Source organism: Carassius auratus, chromosome 20 (assembly GCF_003368295.1).
Source record: "Carassius auratus strain Wakin chromosome 20, ASM336829v1, whole genome shotgun sequence".
NCBI classification, from domain to species: Eukaryota; Metazoa; Chordata; class Actinopteri; order Cypriniformes; family Cyprinidae; genus Carassius; species Carassius auratus.
In genome coordinates this window covers 9,152,992-9,171,900 of record NC_039262.1, presented here as the reverse complement: position 1 = coordinate 9,171,900, position 18,909 = coordinate 9,152,992, and the positions used below count along the sequence as shown (strand labels likewise).

The 18,909-nt window shown below is 35.6% G+C and overlaps 2 protein-coding genes and 1 pseudogene across 2 annotated transcripts; 2 read left to right on the top strand and 1 right to left on the bottom strand.

The window, feature by feature from the left end:
- LOC113037909 (neuroblastoma-amplified sequence-like) overlaps positions 1–18,909 on the bottom strand; it is a 146,009-nt pseudogene that overhangs the window by 89,621 nt on the left and 37,479 nt on the right.
- On the top strand, positions 6,552–7,804 carry LOC113120832 (uncharacterized). Its single transcript, XM_026290923.1, has 2 exons — positions 6,552–7,447; positions 7,635–7,804. The coding sequence occupies exons 1-2, from the start codon at positions 6,719–6,721 to the stop codon at positions 7,686–7,688; spliced, it is 783 nt and encodes a 260-aa protein (XP_026146708.1). The 5' UTR covers positions 6,552–6,718; the 3' UTR covers positions 7,689–7,804.
- LOC113120829 (uncharacterized) lies at positions 8,045–9,700 on the top strand. The gene is made up of 4 exons (XM_026290907.1): positions 8,045–8,590; positions 8,681–8,848; positions 9,000–9,095; positions 9,294–9,700. Exons 1-4 carry the CDS (start codon positions 8,099–8,101, stop codon positions 9,609–9,611), a joined length of 1,074 nt encoding a protein of 357 aa, XP_026146692.1. The 5' UTR covers positions 8,045–8,098; the 3' UTR covers positions 9,612–9,700.

The window sequence follows — 18,909 nt, the reverse complement described above, 5'->3', positions numbered from 1 at the left end:
AAAAGACCAATAAAGTAAGTATCAATCAATCAATCAATCGATCAGTGCACCTCATGAGCTGCTGATGTTCAATGTTCTGTTCACTTGTACAGGTGAAAATTAATAAATGTCAACTTTGATATCAACTTACATGACTTTGGCATTATATGTGTCTGTCTGTCACTGCTGTAATAGATTACACTTACACTGGCCTACTTTTAGCTATGCCCTGGACTTGGTTCACTCTCCGGCTATGAAACTAAGTAAATAATAAAAGAAATTAGCACAATAATATTATGTATTTGCGATCTTAAAGGCTGACGTTAGGACGATATGACTATGGAGCATATCGCCCAACACTAGAATTCAATTCAATTCAAGTTTATTTGTATAGTGCTTTTTACCATACAAATCATTGCAAAGCAACTTTACACAAAATTTAATTTCTACAATATTTTGTAGTAGCTTAACAGTGGTGACTATCAGTTTGTCTGTTTGAACACCATCTAAACAAATCAGAAGATCATGGGACAACATACCATGCCAGGTTCATGCAGGGGTCACTGAGTGTGGTATTCACAGACGGCAGGCAGAAATTCTCACACAGTGCTGCAGTGCATCAGCGGATGTGCCAGACGGATGTTTTCCTCTCGTCCCGGACATAACAAACTCTCCACTAACACCTGTGTGGATAAGAGACAGAGATTGACAGAAAAAGAGAGAGAAAGAGATCAGTGCTGTGTAGCGGAGACCCACGGGAAGGACACGTTCAAGTGTGGCAATTAATCACCTGTCTTTAATCAATTGCTGGCGAGACAGAATCACTACAGGAGAAATATCAAAAACTGCTCTTTCAGTGACAACACAATCTCATGAGCATCTCTCTGCAACAGCTGTGGTGTTCTGGGTAATTTCAATGTTGCCTTCAGCTACATTTAGGCAGAATAAGTCATCAGCGTTTTGTGTGATTAGGCCTATTTGTGTGTTAAACCAAAAGTTCCCTCATTAAAACATCATAAAATCCAAAGAACAAGCATTAATAAATAATAGACTGAACTAATTCTCTCTTGATTCCTGCTGTTCTTCACATAAATACACTATCCATTATTTGTTGTATGGTGATGTTGAGGACTTTTAATGTTTGTTATTTTTCTTTGTTATAGGTAGCAACTGGTGGGTTCCTGAAGTAAAAATATATACAAATAAATAAATAAATAAATTATAAACTGGGGAATTGTTTTTTAATGATTTATAAGTTATTGATAAGCATCAAACCTCAGTGGAGAAACAATTTATAATTTTTATTTAAGGAAGCAGACAGTTGTGGTCAATAACATCACATAAATCAACAAAGTATAATCCTGAGATCTTAAGCTGTTAAGAACTGGGATATACATATAGCAATGCCATAAGTGCACAATATTTCAGCTTTTTTTAAAAATTTAATTTACATGTACATTTAACACTGCATTTCCTTGTACAAGAACTACACTACCAACAACCCTGCTGAGAAATTTCCATTCCAATCAGACAATAAAAAAATAATAATAATAAAATACATATATATATATATATATAGTTATGGGCTAGTGGATACAAATGTAAAAAGACGAACAAGATCAACAAAAAGGTATTTTAGACACAGATAAATAAATCTACATTATAGTAACGAATAAACATTAATTGAAAACAGACAAGAAACCAAACATCAAACCAAACAGGGAGTTAACTAATAATAACTAATGAGCAAATTAATCACAAAACATAGACAAACAAGGCAGGAGAAAGCGAATCACAGAAAACTAAACCAAAACAGATCATGACCATAACACACACATATTATATATATATATATAAAACACAAGAAGAGTACTACAGTGACTGCCCATTCCCATTAAGCACTGTGAATTACACAACTTGTTTCCTACAATCTCAAACTACTATTGTTTAAACATTTGAGTTTTTAATATTTTTATTTAGTTTTTATTTAGTTAAAAAAAATGCTTTTCTGTGACTATACACACACACACACACACACATATTATATATATATATATATATACATATTATATATATATATATATATATATATATATATATATATATATATATATATATATATATATATATATATATATATATATATATATATATATATATATATATTCTCCATTCCACTTTGTGCTTGTGTGTGTGCTGCAAAACCTGAATGTCATTAACCGTGGCCCTTGGAGTGTCACATGGTCTTTAGAAATATAATCTGCAAGTGCTTTAATCTGTCTGCATTAGAGGATCCAATATCTGCAGTGCACATTGCACCTATAACCATAACACGGTTAACTCCTAACACCACACAAATGAAATATCCGCCCCTGCTTGGTCTGCGAGCCAATGAGCCATTCCTAATGCACACCCACGGAAGTGAGGCAGACTTTAGAGCTGGTTGCTGAGGTTTGTGTAAGTTCATTAGCTGTTTAGCTATTGAAGAGATTTCAAAGCAACTCTGCTGCACTCTGTCAAATGGACCCAGACGCAGAGGGGAAATGCTGAGAATGCCAATTCCATTACGCTACATCCAAGTTCTTTCATTTTCCTCTCAGAACTTTCAATTTACTGTTCGTCTGGGATCGTCTTTCAGTAGCTTGTAGAAAAATACAGTGCAGGAGCCCGAACTGACAGGGACTGGGTAAGAGCAATTCGAACGGAGTAGAGGCTAAAGGAGAATTCTCTTTTGTTGTTGTGTTTTTTTCTTTCTAGTCATGGGGTGAGCAGCTCGGAGTTGAGGATGAACTCCTGGCCGTAAGATCAGCTCAGCTGTTCTGCTCTTGATTGTGATCAAGAACAAGATGTTCGAATGCAGTCTTGTTAGAGAATACAGCTGAATTACAGAGCAAACAGACAAAGCCCATCAACGGCATCAGACTAACACAAAGCCTGAGACTCTTTTACACACACATACGGACATACAGAATTACACAAACACAGTAGAGCAACAAAAGAAGGTAATGAGATGACAGATAATGCTGGAGCTGAGGCAGAATGAAACGGTTGGAAAAGTAGAGGGGAAAGATCACAAGAATTGTATAAAAGACTAACTCAGCAGTAAGGAACATAACATACAGCATAGTACAGAAAAAAAAACATTTTAAGATTAATTGTAAAAATAAAATATAATACCTATATTATTTTATATTATATGTGTAGTACCTGATTGCAGGTTTCTGGCTCTAGACAGGTATAAACATTCTGCTGCATGTCCAGGAGATCTTGAAGTTAACTTCTCCACACTCTCTCACTCACAGGAGGGTTTCTGAGTAAACAACAGACAGTGAGACAGGTGCACACAAGTGCTGTGGGAAAAGGTAAGGTGGCCATATGTGTGTGTGTGTGTGTCATACTTGTGTCCTGTGTGACGGTTGAGTAGGACCATCAGCTGGTGAACTTCCTCTTTAACATTTTGACTGTTCCTCACGAACGAGATGGGCTTCTGGAGGACGTGTTTCTCCAACACCTAAGCAGCACTGGGGAGAGATAGAACAGAGCCTGATTTAAATAAAAGTGCCTAGATGGTTAAAACTGGCTTACAGTACACTGTAAGACCGAACAGTAAAGGTTTGATAAATAAAATGGGTTGTAATAACTTAAAAATTTAAAAAAGTTCATTAGTCTCAAATTTTCTGTGTCATGTGTACATTTTTTTATTTTTAAGTTTACAGTGCTCAAACGCTTTAATTGATTTTTGTCATAGCACTATCCCGCCTGACGTCACATCCATGTGCATTCAATGCACATGCTCATCTGGGCCTGGGAGAGAGTTCGCCATTTTGGTCTGCTTGCTCGGGTGCGTTTTTTTTTGGTCGAGAAAAGTTGAGAAAATATAGCAAAACAGGTTTCACAGTGGCATTATTCTGTGAATACACGCGCTGTAGCATGCAGCAATTTTACGAAGATCATCGGACAAAGTTTTATTCCGTTTTGACCACGCTGTCTGCTGTTATATCGATTTTGGTTTTGGGAGCATTAATCTGGTAAGTAATCTATTAACACTATATTTGACTGTCGTTTTACAATTATCTGCACACTTGGTGTCTTGAAAGTAGATTTATTTTATGTCTTTACAATTATATATGATGTCCATCGCAAACTAGCAAACCGGTAATCATTGAATTCGGGCATGAAATTAACATGACATAATCCTTGTTAAACATAGTCACAGTTGGGGTTCGCGTTTCGCGGTAAAATAAATAAAAAATCATTAATAATTGTGGTGACGACCAACAAACGTGATGTGCTAGAGCAGGGGTTTTCCTACTTAGAAAAATTGGGTGGTCACAGTTGTCCCTATATTTTTTTGGTAAATATAGATATTTTGGAACGAATTCGTTGGCTTGGTGTGTTTACCAGAGTGTCAATGTTAAAGCACAGATTAAAACAAGCTACCTTAATTACGTTTTTTTACTTTAACAAGTTGTATGCATGTTTAATTTTTTTTTACAGAGTTTGTTACTTTAACTTGTATTGTACCACAGTGATAAATGCATTACATACTGTGTTAGTTTACCAATGTCCATGCAGAAGTGCGTGTTATTAAGATTATCTATTACACATTTCTATGCTGGTATTTAGCTTTTAACACTTTAGAAAGCAGACTGTATACTGATAAGTGTTTTTTGTGAACATTGCAACCTAACTAACTTTTGAATCTTCATTTTTTTTAGGTTAAAACTGAAGCAGCTGGCCAGCATACAGCGTTTTCAGTACGGTATGTTGAAAAACTATTAACAACAATGGAAACATTGCAATATAGTGACTAAAATGTAAATGCGGACAGTGTACATAGAACCATTTAAGCAAAAATCCAATGGCTTGGACGTGCAAACTTTGTGCTGCTGCCTTTGATAAAAGGACATATGTACTGGAACATTATCGTTTACATCATAGCAGTGTTTCCTCAGTCAGTCCATTACCATGTGTCCATGATGACTGTGTTCGCACATTTCAGACTGTAAATGCATTAAAAATACACTTATCACGAATACATACTCAGATGGAGCATGATGTCAATCCAATGGAAAGGGTTTCATTCATCTGTCCTAAATGTGGTTTCAAGCAGCCATTTAATGGGAAAACTATCCTCAGTCATTTAAGGGCACATTTAAAACAACATGAGATGGTGGATTGTCCATATAAAGACTGTCACTATTGCAGTAATGTGTATACCTCTTTCAATGCCCACAAAAGTAGGCATCATCCAGATGCTGATGCTCATTTGTCAAATTTTAAGAATGATATTATCTTAACAGAAACTGACAGCCCCACAATGCTGGGTCAAGTTGAAGCTGCTGACTTTCCTCAGAGTCCTCCTGAGCATGAAAGTCCTGACTATATTCCTCTTGAGTCGACTTATGATACTTGTGAATTGCAAGCTCAACTAAAAAGCAACTTGTCGTCTTTGTTCTTAAAAATGCACAGTATTCTTCATGTTTCAGAGACGGCAATACAAGACATAGTTGAGAATTTGGGGCAGATATTCTTACTGTCCAAACCTCTTGTGAGAGACTCTATTCTGACGGTTCTTCAAGAACACGAACAGTCAATCAGTGATGTCCTTCTTAATGATTTAGTTGAAGCTATCATGAAAAGTAATGTTTTTGTCAGCGCAACTGCGGAAGGTGCAGAGCTGTCTACTTCTAAGCGAAGGAAAACATTTGTGAGAAGCAACTACCCTCTGGTAATGCCAGTACAATATACTGTAGGTTTGAGAGAATGCACAGTGGTATATGTTCCAGTACTACAAATGCTTCAAGCTATGTTTAAAAATACTGATCTTAATGAAAAAATTCAAGGCAACCCGTCATCACCAGGAATGTACATGTCTCATGAAGATGGAACCTATTTTAAAGAGAACCAGTTTTTGGCAGAAGCAGGAGAGCTGAAATTGTCACTCATTTTGTATATGGATGACCTTGAAATAGCAAATCCTTTAGGCACATCCAGAAAAATCCACAAGCTTTGTGCAGTATATTGGTTGCTTGCAAACCTACCCAGTAAGTATAGGTCCAGCCTACATGTCATACAGCTAGCGCTGCTATGCAAAGTATCTGACGTGCAGAGGTGTGGTTATGAAAGTATCCTGTCACCTTTGTTGAAAGACTTGCAAACTCTTGAACAGGATGGCATTTTCATTGAAACCCTTGGTCAGCGTGTTCAGGGCACTGTGTTGTGCGTTGCAGCTGATAACTTGGCTGCTCATGGTCTTGCAGGCTTTGTGCAGTCTTTTCGAGGACAATACGTTTGCAGATTCTGTTGCTGTACTACAGACCAAATACAGATCAGCGAAGTTTCTGAAGGAGAGTTCAGCATGAGAAAGAAGGAAACCCATGATCTACATGTCCAAAAAGTTGTGCAGGAAGAAAATGTAGCTCATTTAGGTGTTGTGGGTGAGTGTCCTCTTAGCAAGGCTTTGCAGCATTTTCATACCGTTACAGGTTTCCCGCCAGATATACTGCATGATTTGTTTGAGGGTGTTGTACCTGTTGAGTTGGCTTTGTGCATCCGTGAATTGATTCGGCAGAAGTATTTCACGCTTGAATATCTGAACACAAAGATTCGCACATTTCCGTATCAGCATTTTGACAAGATTGATAAGCCACAGCCAATCCCAAAGAGTTTTGTTACCAAACTAAGTATTGGAGGAAATGGACATGAAAATTCTGCTTTGCTGAGATTATTACCCTTGATGATAGGAAGTAAGGTCCCAGAAGGCAATGAAACATGGGACATAATAATGAACCTTAAAGAAATTGTCCAGCTTGTGTTATCTCCTTCTTTCACAGAGGAATCCCTTCAGTACCTGCAGACCAAAATAAGTGATCACAGACAGGCTCTTAAAGCTGTGTTTCCAGAATTTAATCTCAGACCAAAACACCATTACATTGAACATTACCCGGAACTGATCAAGCGTTTTGGGCCTCTGGTTCATCTGTGGACCATGAGGTTCGAAGGGAAACATCGTTTTTTTAAAAGGGTGATGCATGACACACAAAATTTTAAAAATGTCTTGAAGACTCTTGCTGATAGACATCAGTCCATGATGGCTTTTCATATGAATGCCCCATCTTTTTTCAAACCCCAAATACAAACCAGAAGTGTTACTTCTGTGCAGGTTACTACTCTACCTCAAGTGGCGGCAGACTTCATAAAGACCAAGACAGACAGCCAAAATATATATAGCACATCAGTGGTCTCCATAGATGGCACAGATTATGCGAATGGAATGTTTGTTTCTGCAGGACAGTCAGGGGGACTTCCTAATTTTTGCAAGATTGAACGTATACTTCTTGTAAATAACTCGGTGTCATTTCTGTGCAGGTCCTACGAGTGCTGGTACATCGAACATTTAAGATCATTTAAGCTGACATCATTGGACAACTTCTCTGTGCATGAGCTATCAGAACTAAATGACACAGTAAGTCTCCCAGCATACAACATTGATGGACATTTGGTGTTAACACAGAAAAGGTTCATTTTGATCAAACACCTGGATGTCTAAAATGCATTTAGAAATGTTGACTTACAGTCATGTTAAATGAGGTTGGGAAAAACAAGGACAAGCTTTTTTTTTCTTTTCTTTTCTTTTTTTTTTTTTTTTACAGGAATGGAAGTGCAGAACTTTTTCCTGCATGTCCATACATCCACTGACATTGTGAGGAAGATGACTTTATCTTCACGTCCAGCATCTGTGGAAGAGCTAAAAACAAAGATAAAAGAGAAATTTGATCTCACCATTGACTTTACCCTATCATACCAAGATCCTGACTTCAATGGGCAACTATGTTCCCTTTTAGACATTGAGGAACTTCCACAGAAGGCTGTCCTTATAGTGGTGCGATCTGAGAATGATGCTAGTTCTGTAGCATCTGATGACACAGTAATATTGCCACATGCAAGGATTCCAGAGAGGACTGAAATGTGGCCTTGCATTTTTCAAGTGCCCACTTTTTCTTTTGAAGTAGAACTTGTACTTGCTGAGGGAAATGCTGCATACGAGACAACAGGAAAGACTTTGAAGTTAAATAGAGGACAAAAGCACAACATTCTTGAGACCCTAGCAGAACAAATGCATGGCTATAAAGCATACCCTAATGTTAAGGAAATTTCTATGGTAGCAGAAGCCCTTGTCAACAAGCATCCCTGTCTAAAAGAGCCAGGCTCTTGTGCAGGTTGGTATGGATGGAAGAACAGCCTAACATTTAAGATGGGCAACTACCGCACAAAATTAAGTCGTGCTGGATCTCAGGAAGTTGCTGTAAATTCTGGAAAGAGGAGTAAAAACTACCCCCAAAAAGATGCCCCTCACACGAACATCAAAAGACCAAAAAGGGCAGAGATTAATTTCCTTCCAAATTTCCCAAGAGGTGAAGATGCTTCAAGCCTCGAACAACAAAGGCAAAGAATTATAGATGAAGTTCAGATGGCTGACAAAAATCTTGTCCTGATCACAAAGTTAATGGACAGCACTTTTGCTTTGCGGCGCAAAGAGATCGTCTGTAATGAGATACCAGTTGATGAAATCCTGAAACGATGGCCTGCCCTTAAATTAGAGTCGCAGGTACAAATATTTTCTTTATTATAACTATTCAAGATCTTTACATTTTAATTATTTGTTGTGGTTGTGTTGAATGTTCAAATTTTTTCACAGATCTGTGCTGAGTTTCACAGAGTGACGAATGTCAACCTAAAGAATCGTTTCTTTGCTCAACTGGACCAACATACCCCCCGGCTTCAGAGCCTGTTTCGGAAAAAAGCTTCTCGGACAGGAAAAGCTTCTGAACTCCTGGATGAGCTCTTCAGGATTTATGACCTCCAGGTCAGTTGGTTCAATTCTCAATGCCTGGTAAAGGTGCTTAATTATCTTTAGTTGAACTCTAATGGTTGGTTCATGAATAGTGTCGTGAGGCTATACTGATTAGCATCTGTACTGAATGATTATTTTTTTTTTTTTTTTATGACGATGAAAGGATCAAGTTGATGTCCATGTTAGACGTGCTGTGGTACTCCGGGCTCTCCCTCCGTATATGCATGAGAGTGATGTTAGCTTTTTCAAGATGTGGGACGTAAGTGTTCATATTCAGCAGTGTCTATAGTTTATTAAAATAATTGCCGTCACATTTGAACCCACCTATGATCTGATTGTGATTTAGGTTGTGATTGTGTTTGCCTTTTTTGGACTGTCCTGGTATTTGACTGCAGGTTTGGTGTCAGCTTTAAGAAAAATTTTAGTAATGGGTAATTGTTTCTCTTGTTTTCTTTAGGTGGAGCAGACTGAAGAACTGAACACCAATGATGTACCACTTGGGCTCCTCCTAAGCAATCAGACATCATCAGATGCCCATTTTTTCTGCCCAGAGAGGATTGCAGTTCTGATTGAGGGTAACATTGTTATTGAGTCCTCCACACTGGCTGATGCATTCATCATTCTATTTGCACTTACATACACCCTTCACCTTAACTATCCAAAACAATTGCTCAACACATTTGACTTCGTCCAAAAGGTCTTGATGGGTCTTGAGGATGGAAAGTTGAGGCCTAGAGTTTTGAGTCTGAAAAATGACCTGTTAGCAGTAGTGTAAGCACATTTGTTTTTCTTGCTGTAAACATCTAACAGATGGGTTTTATAGATATTGTTGCTGAAGTTTTAATGCCATAAAGTTGAATGAAGTCCTGTTTTGTACATTTTTGTACTTGTGTAATATGTTTGTGTATCTAATACATATATTTGTATTGACAAATATTCTAAATGTGTCCTATGGTGTGACAACAAACAATGTGGGGAAAAACATTATTTAAAATAGTTTAATCTCTTTAATGGTATTTGTAACTTTCTCATGCTATTTGTTTAATTGTTATTTTTTATATCTTTGCAATGTCACACCATAGGACATATTTACAAATATAATACACTCAGGTAATTTTGAAATTGTGGAATGGTGTGGTGGCAATAGGAATTTGCACATAGGGTTAACTGCAAGTTAAATGATGGCTTCCTTGCAGCAGGCAATTGCACACTGCCATGCTGTTTTGTATATTAAACCTCTTACAGAATTGTTTTATATTATAGTAGTTTTAATGTTAAATGCTTGTTGAAGGACTGAATGTTCGCATAGGATACTTGCACATTGGTGTGACTGAGAGATTCTGTATCTGTTTACATTGCAGTGCACAAACTTCAGCTTTATTTTGTGTACGTAACAAAACACTAAAGATAAGCTTTATTATACTTATAATATTTGTAATACGTGTTACACTTCATTCATCTTTATTTTATAATTTCAATTTGTTACAGTTAAATGTTTTAAATAATTGTTTTAGAAAACGTATAGTGATGCGGATGTTGAGTAATGTCGAGGCAATTTGGAAAGTTTACACATGGCACATTCATGTGTCTTGAGCATTTTGTATTTGTTTACATTGCAAGAATATGAGATATTTCAAGAACGTCATATTTGGTTAATAAACAAGTTACTTGCACCAAAGTGTCTCTGTGGTTATTTTGCCTTATTCAAACTTTATAGTTTTAAATTATAGGAGGATTATAATTCTAGGACTGTGTAAGAGTCCCCAATTAATGTAAAAAAAAAAATAATTAAAAAAATAAGTTAACAAAAAAATGAACAATTTGATTTTAAGAATGCAAATATTTCATTTTAAAACTAATGAAAATGTTCAAGTTATCTGTACCCAATATAAATATGTACTGTAAACTCAAAATACCTAGTTACAAGCAATAACAGTATATGGTAATGGACACTTAAAAATATATATTTCATTGAACTTAAAAAGATTAAGTTAATTTGACTTAAAATTTTCGATGTAATCTGTTTCAACAATTTTTTTGAGTTATGTGAACTTGTCGGGTTTTACAGTGTATTTGTGAAGCCATATAAACCAATGCCAGAATATACACTTATCTTGCGCTGTACACTACCGTTCAAAAGTTTGTAAAGTTACTGAAATAATATTTTATGTATAAAAAAATACTATACTAAAATAGGATTTTATTATGTGCATTTAAAAGGATTAGGTCACATCAACAATAAATATGTCCTGATAGTTTTCTCGGTGCCATGTCATCCAAGACGTTCACGTCTTCCTTTCTTCAGCTGTAAAGAATTTTGAAAATCTGTGGAAAACATTCCAAGGATTTTTCTCCATATAGTGGACTTAAACAGGAGCCAATGGGTTAAAGGTCCAAAGTGCAGATGGCGCTTCAAAGGGCTCTACACAATCCCAGCAGAGGAAGAAAGGTATTATCTAGTGAAATGATCAGTCATTTTTTAAAAGAGAAATTAAATCTATATACTTGTATCCACTAATACTCATCTTGCACTAGCTCGGCGATGCCCGTCCTCAACTTCACTCATTACGTAGTCACGTTGGAAAGGTCACACATGATGAAGGTGGAAGTAATATGCAAAGAATAAATTAAACATCCTTTATAAATATAGGTAAAACAATGTCGATGAGACCCTTATTCCTCAGATTTGAACCTGCGTTGAAACTAGAATTTGGACCTTCAACCCATTAATCTGGAGAAACTTTCATCTTTTTTCTTTAAAAACCTTAATAAAAGACACAAATATCTTGAATGACAATGGGAGGGACAAAATTATCAGGTAATATTTATTCTTGAAATTAGCGGAGACCTATTTATGAGTTTCAACCCATCAGTTGAGAACCTCTGTGGCTTAACCACAGCTATATGCTAACAGCTGCTTAGAGGAGCCAAGAGCAGACAGAGGTGTCTGAACCTCAGTGAGCTGAACTGGTGCCATGTCTGTCTGAGATGCCCTCAATAAATGAGGAAGCACCATCCCTTGGGAGCATCTAGCACAGATGTTTTCTGTTTCCTTCCTTTCTTCCTGTCTCACACTCCTTCCCTCATGTCTCTTTCTTTCTCTCTACAATCTGCTGGGGACAGACTTGTGGGTTTTTTTTTTCTGTTTCACTTACATATTTTGGAGCTTCTCTCTCTCTTCCCTCTTTTTAACTCCTCTCTCCATCTGTCTGTAGCTCTTTAAGTATTTTCCAGTGATCATGACCTGCTCCTGAAATAGCTGCTTAAACATGCAAAACATTTTATCTTGCAATTTTATTTTGTTTCTGAAAGCTTTATTTTAGTGTTGAACCTTCTTTCTCCAGTGTTCTACTGTACAGACGTTAATTTACTTTTCCTTCAGCCTGAGGTTTATTCATTACACTTTTTGGTCTGAAAGGGCATTTACATTTGCTATAAATAGAACTTTTATATTAAAAACAAACAATCAAGTACCTGCTCATATTTAAAAGTAACATAACGTATTACTTTCCATTAAAAATAACTAAGTAACGTAACTAGTTACTTTTTTAGGGTATAACACAATATTGTAATGTATTACCTTTAAAAGTAACTTTCCCCAACACTGTAAACACACACATACAATATATATTTATATTTTTAAATACATTACATACATTTACATACATTATATATGAATATATTTAATATGTAAACAACATATTTTACTTAAATACAGTATGCATGCACAATATATATATATATATATATATATATATATATATATATATATATATATATATATATATATATATATATATATATATACATACACACACACATTACACACACACACACACTTACACACTGATATGTCTTTGTATTAAAGTGTATGTAAAATTTAAAGTGATAAATGGTGTAAAACAATCAAAATAATAACTCCTAAACTTTTGGTAATATCTATTTATTGTGAACATTACAGAATGTCTACATTGATTTCTTCCAAAACAGGAATGAAAATCTGGTTTTGATATGCCCTCTTTAACATTCAAACAGAGAGTGGAGAGCAGGGGGGATAAAAGAAAACACTGGCAAAGTCACAATTCAGATACAAAGAGGAGAAAGGGGAAATCTTGAGAGACTGAGTAAAACGAGTGATAAGTTAGAAAGCAAACAAGAGAAAAAGAGTGAAATTAAGGCTGCAGCGACTGTGCCCTCCCAGGCCAGTCATAAATATCTGAAAAAGGGGCTTTCATCATCCTTTCCACCGACAGAATTCTAATGGATCTAAAGGAATGTGTCTCTACGGAGCCATTACAGGCTGATCACGTCACCTGCGCTGGGGTTGACACACAAACAGACAGAAAGACATAAACACGGAACAGCATGCAAACAAGGTGCAGCATACAACATACATACAAACATGCTTTGTTCAGACAGGCAGAACTAGATTTGTTTGGTTTGTCTTATTCAAATCAGTTTCTTTTCTTTCTTTTTTTTTTCTGAAGTCTTTTAAGTTTTGAAAACTAAACCTAATGTTTATAAATCAGATCCTAAGAATCAGATTTTTCTCTGGGAATGTGTCTCAGTCTGAACAGCCAGACTGAATTTCAAGTAGTTTCTTTTGTCATTCAGGGAGTATTGCGTATGTAACATCACACAAAGTGTGCAATATAGTCTCAAGCGATGAACAAATACAATCATTTCTGCTCCATCTTTCCTAACATAGCAAACTTACTGACATTATCTGTGTAGTGAAAGGTAAAAGACTAAATGAGTGAACACTTCAGCAGGTCTTGGAGACTATATGCATGAAATCCTAAAATGCCTCTGTTCTCTCATGTGCTGCATGAGGGAGATATCATGATGGACATGAGTAGACCAAAAACTTCCAATTTTCCCATCCGCTCTCCCCAAAAATGACAGCTATTCTCAGTAGTTGCATGAGAAAGTCTCCTGCAACGTGCTGAAGCTTACATCAGTACACACCAAATACTGACTACACCAGCGGCTCATAAACTTTTCAGGTCAAGTACCACCTCTGATCAAATCAAAACGCCCAAGTACCAGCGAGACACAACAATGTTCCTTTCTTTTTCATTAGCTTTGATTGCTGAAGGGCTTTGAGAAACATACACATAATACCGCATTCAGATTAATATCGATAATTCTGCAGTTCAGATCAATCATGTTGCTGTTAGACCCTAATAAATCCCCTGACTGGCCCTTTGCAGTCGTGTGAAAGGAGCCTACCAGGAAACAGACATATATCACAATAGTGACATCTAGAAAGGATTACAACGCATTTCTTTGAGTTAATATGCAAATTTTGGAGTCCAAATCAAACACATAAATAATAAATAGCCTAGTATGGAATATGAGGTAATGTGGCCAATCTGTCTTGAAGCGTTTGAAACAGACTGGTTATGTAATTGATAAGCTACTGTGCTGAGTGGTTGATCCAATGTTTCAGAGACAAAATGAAGGCCACTTTTAAAACTGATAAAATCAACCCTTTGAAATTCACATTTAACATTGCTGAACTAATAATATTGGCTATGAAATACCGTTTTAAATTTACAACGCTATATTAAACGAATAAATAATTTACAAATTTACAAAAACAAAATATTGAAAAAATAAATAATACATTAAACTAAATGTTTAAAATTATATATTAGGCAATGCACAGTATTAATCTACACACTACCATGCAAAAGGGGACAGTATGATTTGTTTTAAAGGACGCATTAATGTAACTGAATGTATTATTATAGACATTTATAATGTTACAAAAAATGAATCCAAATAAATACTGTTCTTAAAAAAATAATCACAGCTTCAAAATAAAGGTTTCAACATTAATAATGAAAATAAATGTTACTTAAAGCACCAAATTTGCATGTGAGAATGGTTGTGTTATATGAAGATGAATGATTAATTTATATCATGTTATATCATATCATATTACATTGCATTACATTATTTAATATTCAGAGCATAATATATCTCTCTGAAAAGGGTGAAAGACTTTAATCACACTGAACACTTGATCATGTGTCAGAGTCTGCAAATACAAATAAATGCCATTATATTTAGATCAAAGTTGTGAGGATCATTTAAACCATAGCAATATATTACCAGCTCTAAAATCACTCTATAGTACAGCATTAAGGCTCTAAAATGTGACAGTCTTTCTATAAAACTGCCTTGAAACGATGTGTATTGTGTAAAGCACAAATAATGCAAACAAATTTAGCTTGACTTGAATCATTCCTCTTCTCACCGCAAGTGTTTCTTGAGAGGGTCCACCTAGTCATGCAAGGCTTTTGTAGAGTCTAACTCTGGTCTGAGAAAGAGAGAGAAGTGAACAAGACCAAAGATCAGCCATCTGAACACACACAGACTTACGTCTATTGAAAGTCACTTCAACCTTCTATTATCTAATAACATCACCAGCTCAGTGCTTCGGTATGCCAGCCATTCTGGTTATAAGCTTTTATACTTGCTCTTTGTTATAAAAACTCATTGGTTATAGTTGCTTCTATGAATACTCAATACTTGTTTTCTATCTGATCACCAGACAAGGTCAACACACATTACAATAGTGAGAGGGCTGGTCCAGTTAGCATCTGCTGCCAGATGCTGTAACAACACCATCTGGACCAAAGAAGCATTTTTCTTCACAGACAGTTATTCAAACATTAGCAGAGTATTCTGACTAAATGAAAATGTTTGCTTGAGAGAATTAAGTTGCAAATATTTTGTTCAATTACTAACGATATAGTAGCAGCTGAGCAACTGCTACTTTCTTTTATTGTGTGTGTGTTTACAAGTGTTTTATTTTATTTTATTTATTTTTTTATTTTTTTATTTTTTGCTGTGCCCCTTATGTGAACTTGAGCTGAAATCAAGTGCAATTCTGCTTGAGAGTCCAGTTGCCATGGAGATGATGTCTGATTTGCAAAAAAAAAAAAAAAAAAAAAAAACATATTGCTGACAAAACTCAGACTTCATAAGTCTAAACCAAACTTGATATGAGTGCAATATTTCCCGAGGCACTTTTTAAGTTCCGACATTTTACTAAAAAGATCTTTACATATTTTGTTGTAGTCTGTGTAACCCAATTCATCTCCTCATCCCATGTCTGAATAGCATTAACAAACACGTCATTTTTCCAGGGGCGGCAAAAGATAAGAAGAGGAGCTCTGGAAAAACCCTTAAGCATTGATCCTTGTACAACAATAGGAGTGTAAAAACACATTAGGGTTTTGCAAAGGTACAGAGAGATTGTACAACAGATTGACTGAAAGTGAGAATGAGAAAAAGCCAGATGGCAGAATGTGCAAATGTATCAAAACTGTTTTTAGCATAACAATATCAAACCCTTGTGATAAAGCAGTCACCAAATTTTGCGAATCACATTATTTCTGGTGTAAATGTGTTATTTCGTTGCCCCTTGAGAGAATCATGCTAGAAAAACACCAACCCTTTGTACACACGCTAACACTTCATTTGCCGTTCAAAGACTGGACATTTATATTTTATGTCAATATTTATTTTCGAGTGACAGGCCTCTCAGTCTCCAAGACATTTATAGGCAGCAGGAATATAATAAGTAACGCTGAGAGGTTTTGAGGGTTCACACTTTGAAGGCAGAAAGACACATGCTGTGCTAATAATGAACTAATCAGGGGCTTAGTGATAACTGTGCACACGTGCTAATTGTGTGTGTTTGACAGGGCTTTAGTGACAGCAGTGGCAGGACAAGTTTTGAAGTTGAGAGGCCAGCTTTAATGACCAGCTTTGGAACCACTTTGTATGAAGTGTCTTTAATTACAATGTACTAACATTTAAATTTCTCATTTGATACAATGCACTTATTGTGCACATGCATACTTTTATGATGTACTTATCTAAAAATACCAGCATATAATTGAATCTGTAATTACATCGCTGGCACAATCCCACCGTCAAACCTGACCATAGCACAAATAAGGTCCCAAACCTTACCTGTATTACACCCCAATAGTAGCAAAAGTGATTTGCAATACAACATGAACACAGTTATAAGACTGCACCATTTTTTTATTGTTTTTATCATTTTAAATATGAATTATATATATATATATATATATATATATATATATATATATATATATATATATATATATACACACACACACACACACACACACACATACACAGATACACACACACACACACACACACACACACACACACACACACATTTAAAAGATTATGGTCAATTAGATGTTTCAAATAATATTTTTGTGTTCATCAAGCTTGCATTTATTTGAAAATATATAGGCAAAAACAGTAATAGTGTGAAATATCACCACAATTAAAAATATTTATATTTTAAAGATGTTTTTTTGCCATATACTGTATTTGTATCTTTACCATTATTCTAGCATTGAATTGTCACATCAGCCTTCAAACATATAACTAATATATGACCCTTAAGTCACTGGGGTATATTTTTAACCATAGCCAAAAAAAAAAAAAAAAAAAAAAACTCAAAATGGATCAAAACAATAAAATTGTCTTTTATGGCAAAAAATCATTAGATCATTAAATTCATGAAGATATTTTGTAAATTTCCTACCATAAATATATCAAAACCTAATTTTTGATAAGTAATATGCATTGCTAAGAATTCATTTGGACAACTTTAAAGGCTATTTTATCAGAATTATTTTTCGGCACTCTCAGATTCCGAGACAAATAGTTGTATCTCGGCCAAATATTTTCCTTTCCTAACAAACACTGCATCAATGGAAAGCTATTTATTCAGCTTTCAGATGATGTGTGAATCTCAATTTGAAAAATTGACACTTTAGACTGGTTTTGTGGTCCAGGGTCACATATGCTGATTCATTCCTTATTAATAATGTTGGGTGGCTAGTGTTGAAGTGTCTTTACATTCATTCAAGTATTTACTTGAAGCTGAAATCTTTTGAAATGTTTGTATTTTGATCAATGCAACCTTGTAATTTCTTGTAAAGGAAAAAAAATCTTAGTGACCCCAAACTTTAAAATGCTTGTGCGTAATATTACCATAACAATTCTGAGTGAATAGCTGAATCAAAAATTGTTCTCAGTTATGTGAGCTCACCCATATTCTCTCTGTGGCAGACATTCAAGAATATCATAGCAGAGTGCAAGCTGGTCGTCTCTCTCACAGCTGTACTGTAGATACACTCTAATGCCACAGACATCAGCTGATCTGAATCTCCAATGACTCTGCAGGTAAACAAACACGTTATCATTGGTAAAGTGTAAATTAATGGCAAGACCTAGTAAAGAAGAGCCCTATATAGCAATTCCGAGGATCACTGGCTTATTTTAATGCTCAAAAATGCTATAGAGGGAGGTTTTGAAACAACCAACTTGTACGGCTATACAACAGAACATAACTTTGTATGTATGACCTTCATACAAGTGTTAATATAGAGCCATTTCATCGCATCTCCTCTCAGACAATAGTAACTCAAGCACAGATGCACACACAAGCAGACAAAAAAAATCAACGTTGGTGTGGATTAGATTGAATTTCATTTCACACAACATTGAATGTGGAAGGCTGATTCACAGACTCAAACACAAAAAAGAAACACAAACCCATGCACAATCTCATACACCTGATTTCTCTCCAGCCGCTTTTATTAATTTCCTGTGAGGGAAATTGATGCCTCAGATGTGTAAGCTGGTCATACATTTTTTATCATGGCCTTGTGAGAGAGCGTGTACGTGTGTGTGTCTGAAGGTCTTCTGTGGCTTTGGACTCTGAATTGGAATGGCTCTTCCTCTAATCATTTCACTGCTCTCTCTAATATCTCTATCTGTGTGTGTGACATTAAATTACTTACATTTATTCATTTAGTAGCCGCTTTTCTCCAAAGTGACTTATAAATGAGGAAAAGAACAAGCAATTTATCATGAAAGAGCAACAATATTAGTAGTGCCGCGACTGAATTTTTAATATTAAATCACATCAGTACAGAAAAATGAGACTTGTGTACTTGTTTTGCCAGGTGCAAAGTATCTTAGCTCATAAAATAGGCCACAAA

Bases quoted from the DNA above. Each gene is read 5' to 3' on its own strand.
- LOC113120832 (XM_026290923.1), top strand. From the start codon at position 6,719: ATGATAGGAAGTAAGGTCCCAGAAGGCAATGAAACATGGGACATAATA. The intron at 7,448-7,634 runs GTAAGTCTCCCA...TTTTTTTTACAG, and splicing joins TATCAGAACTAAATGACACA to GAATGGAAGTGCAGAACTTT.
- LOC113120829 (XM_026290907.1), top strand. From the start codon at position 8,099: ATGCATGGCTATAAAGCATACCCTAATGTTAAGGAAATTTCTATGGTA. The intron at 8,591-8,680 runs GTACAAATATTT...ATTTTTTCACAG, and splicing joins CCCTTAAATTAGAGTCGCAG to ATCTGTGCTGAGTTTCACAG. The intron at 9,096-9,293 runs GTAAGTGTTCAT...TGTTTTCTTTAG, and splicing joins GCTTTTTCAAGATGTGGGAC to GTGGAGCAGACTGAAGAACT.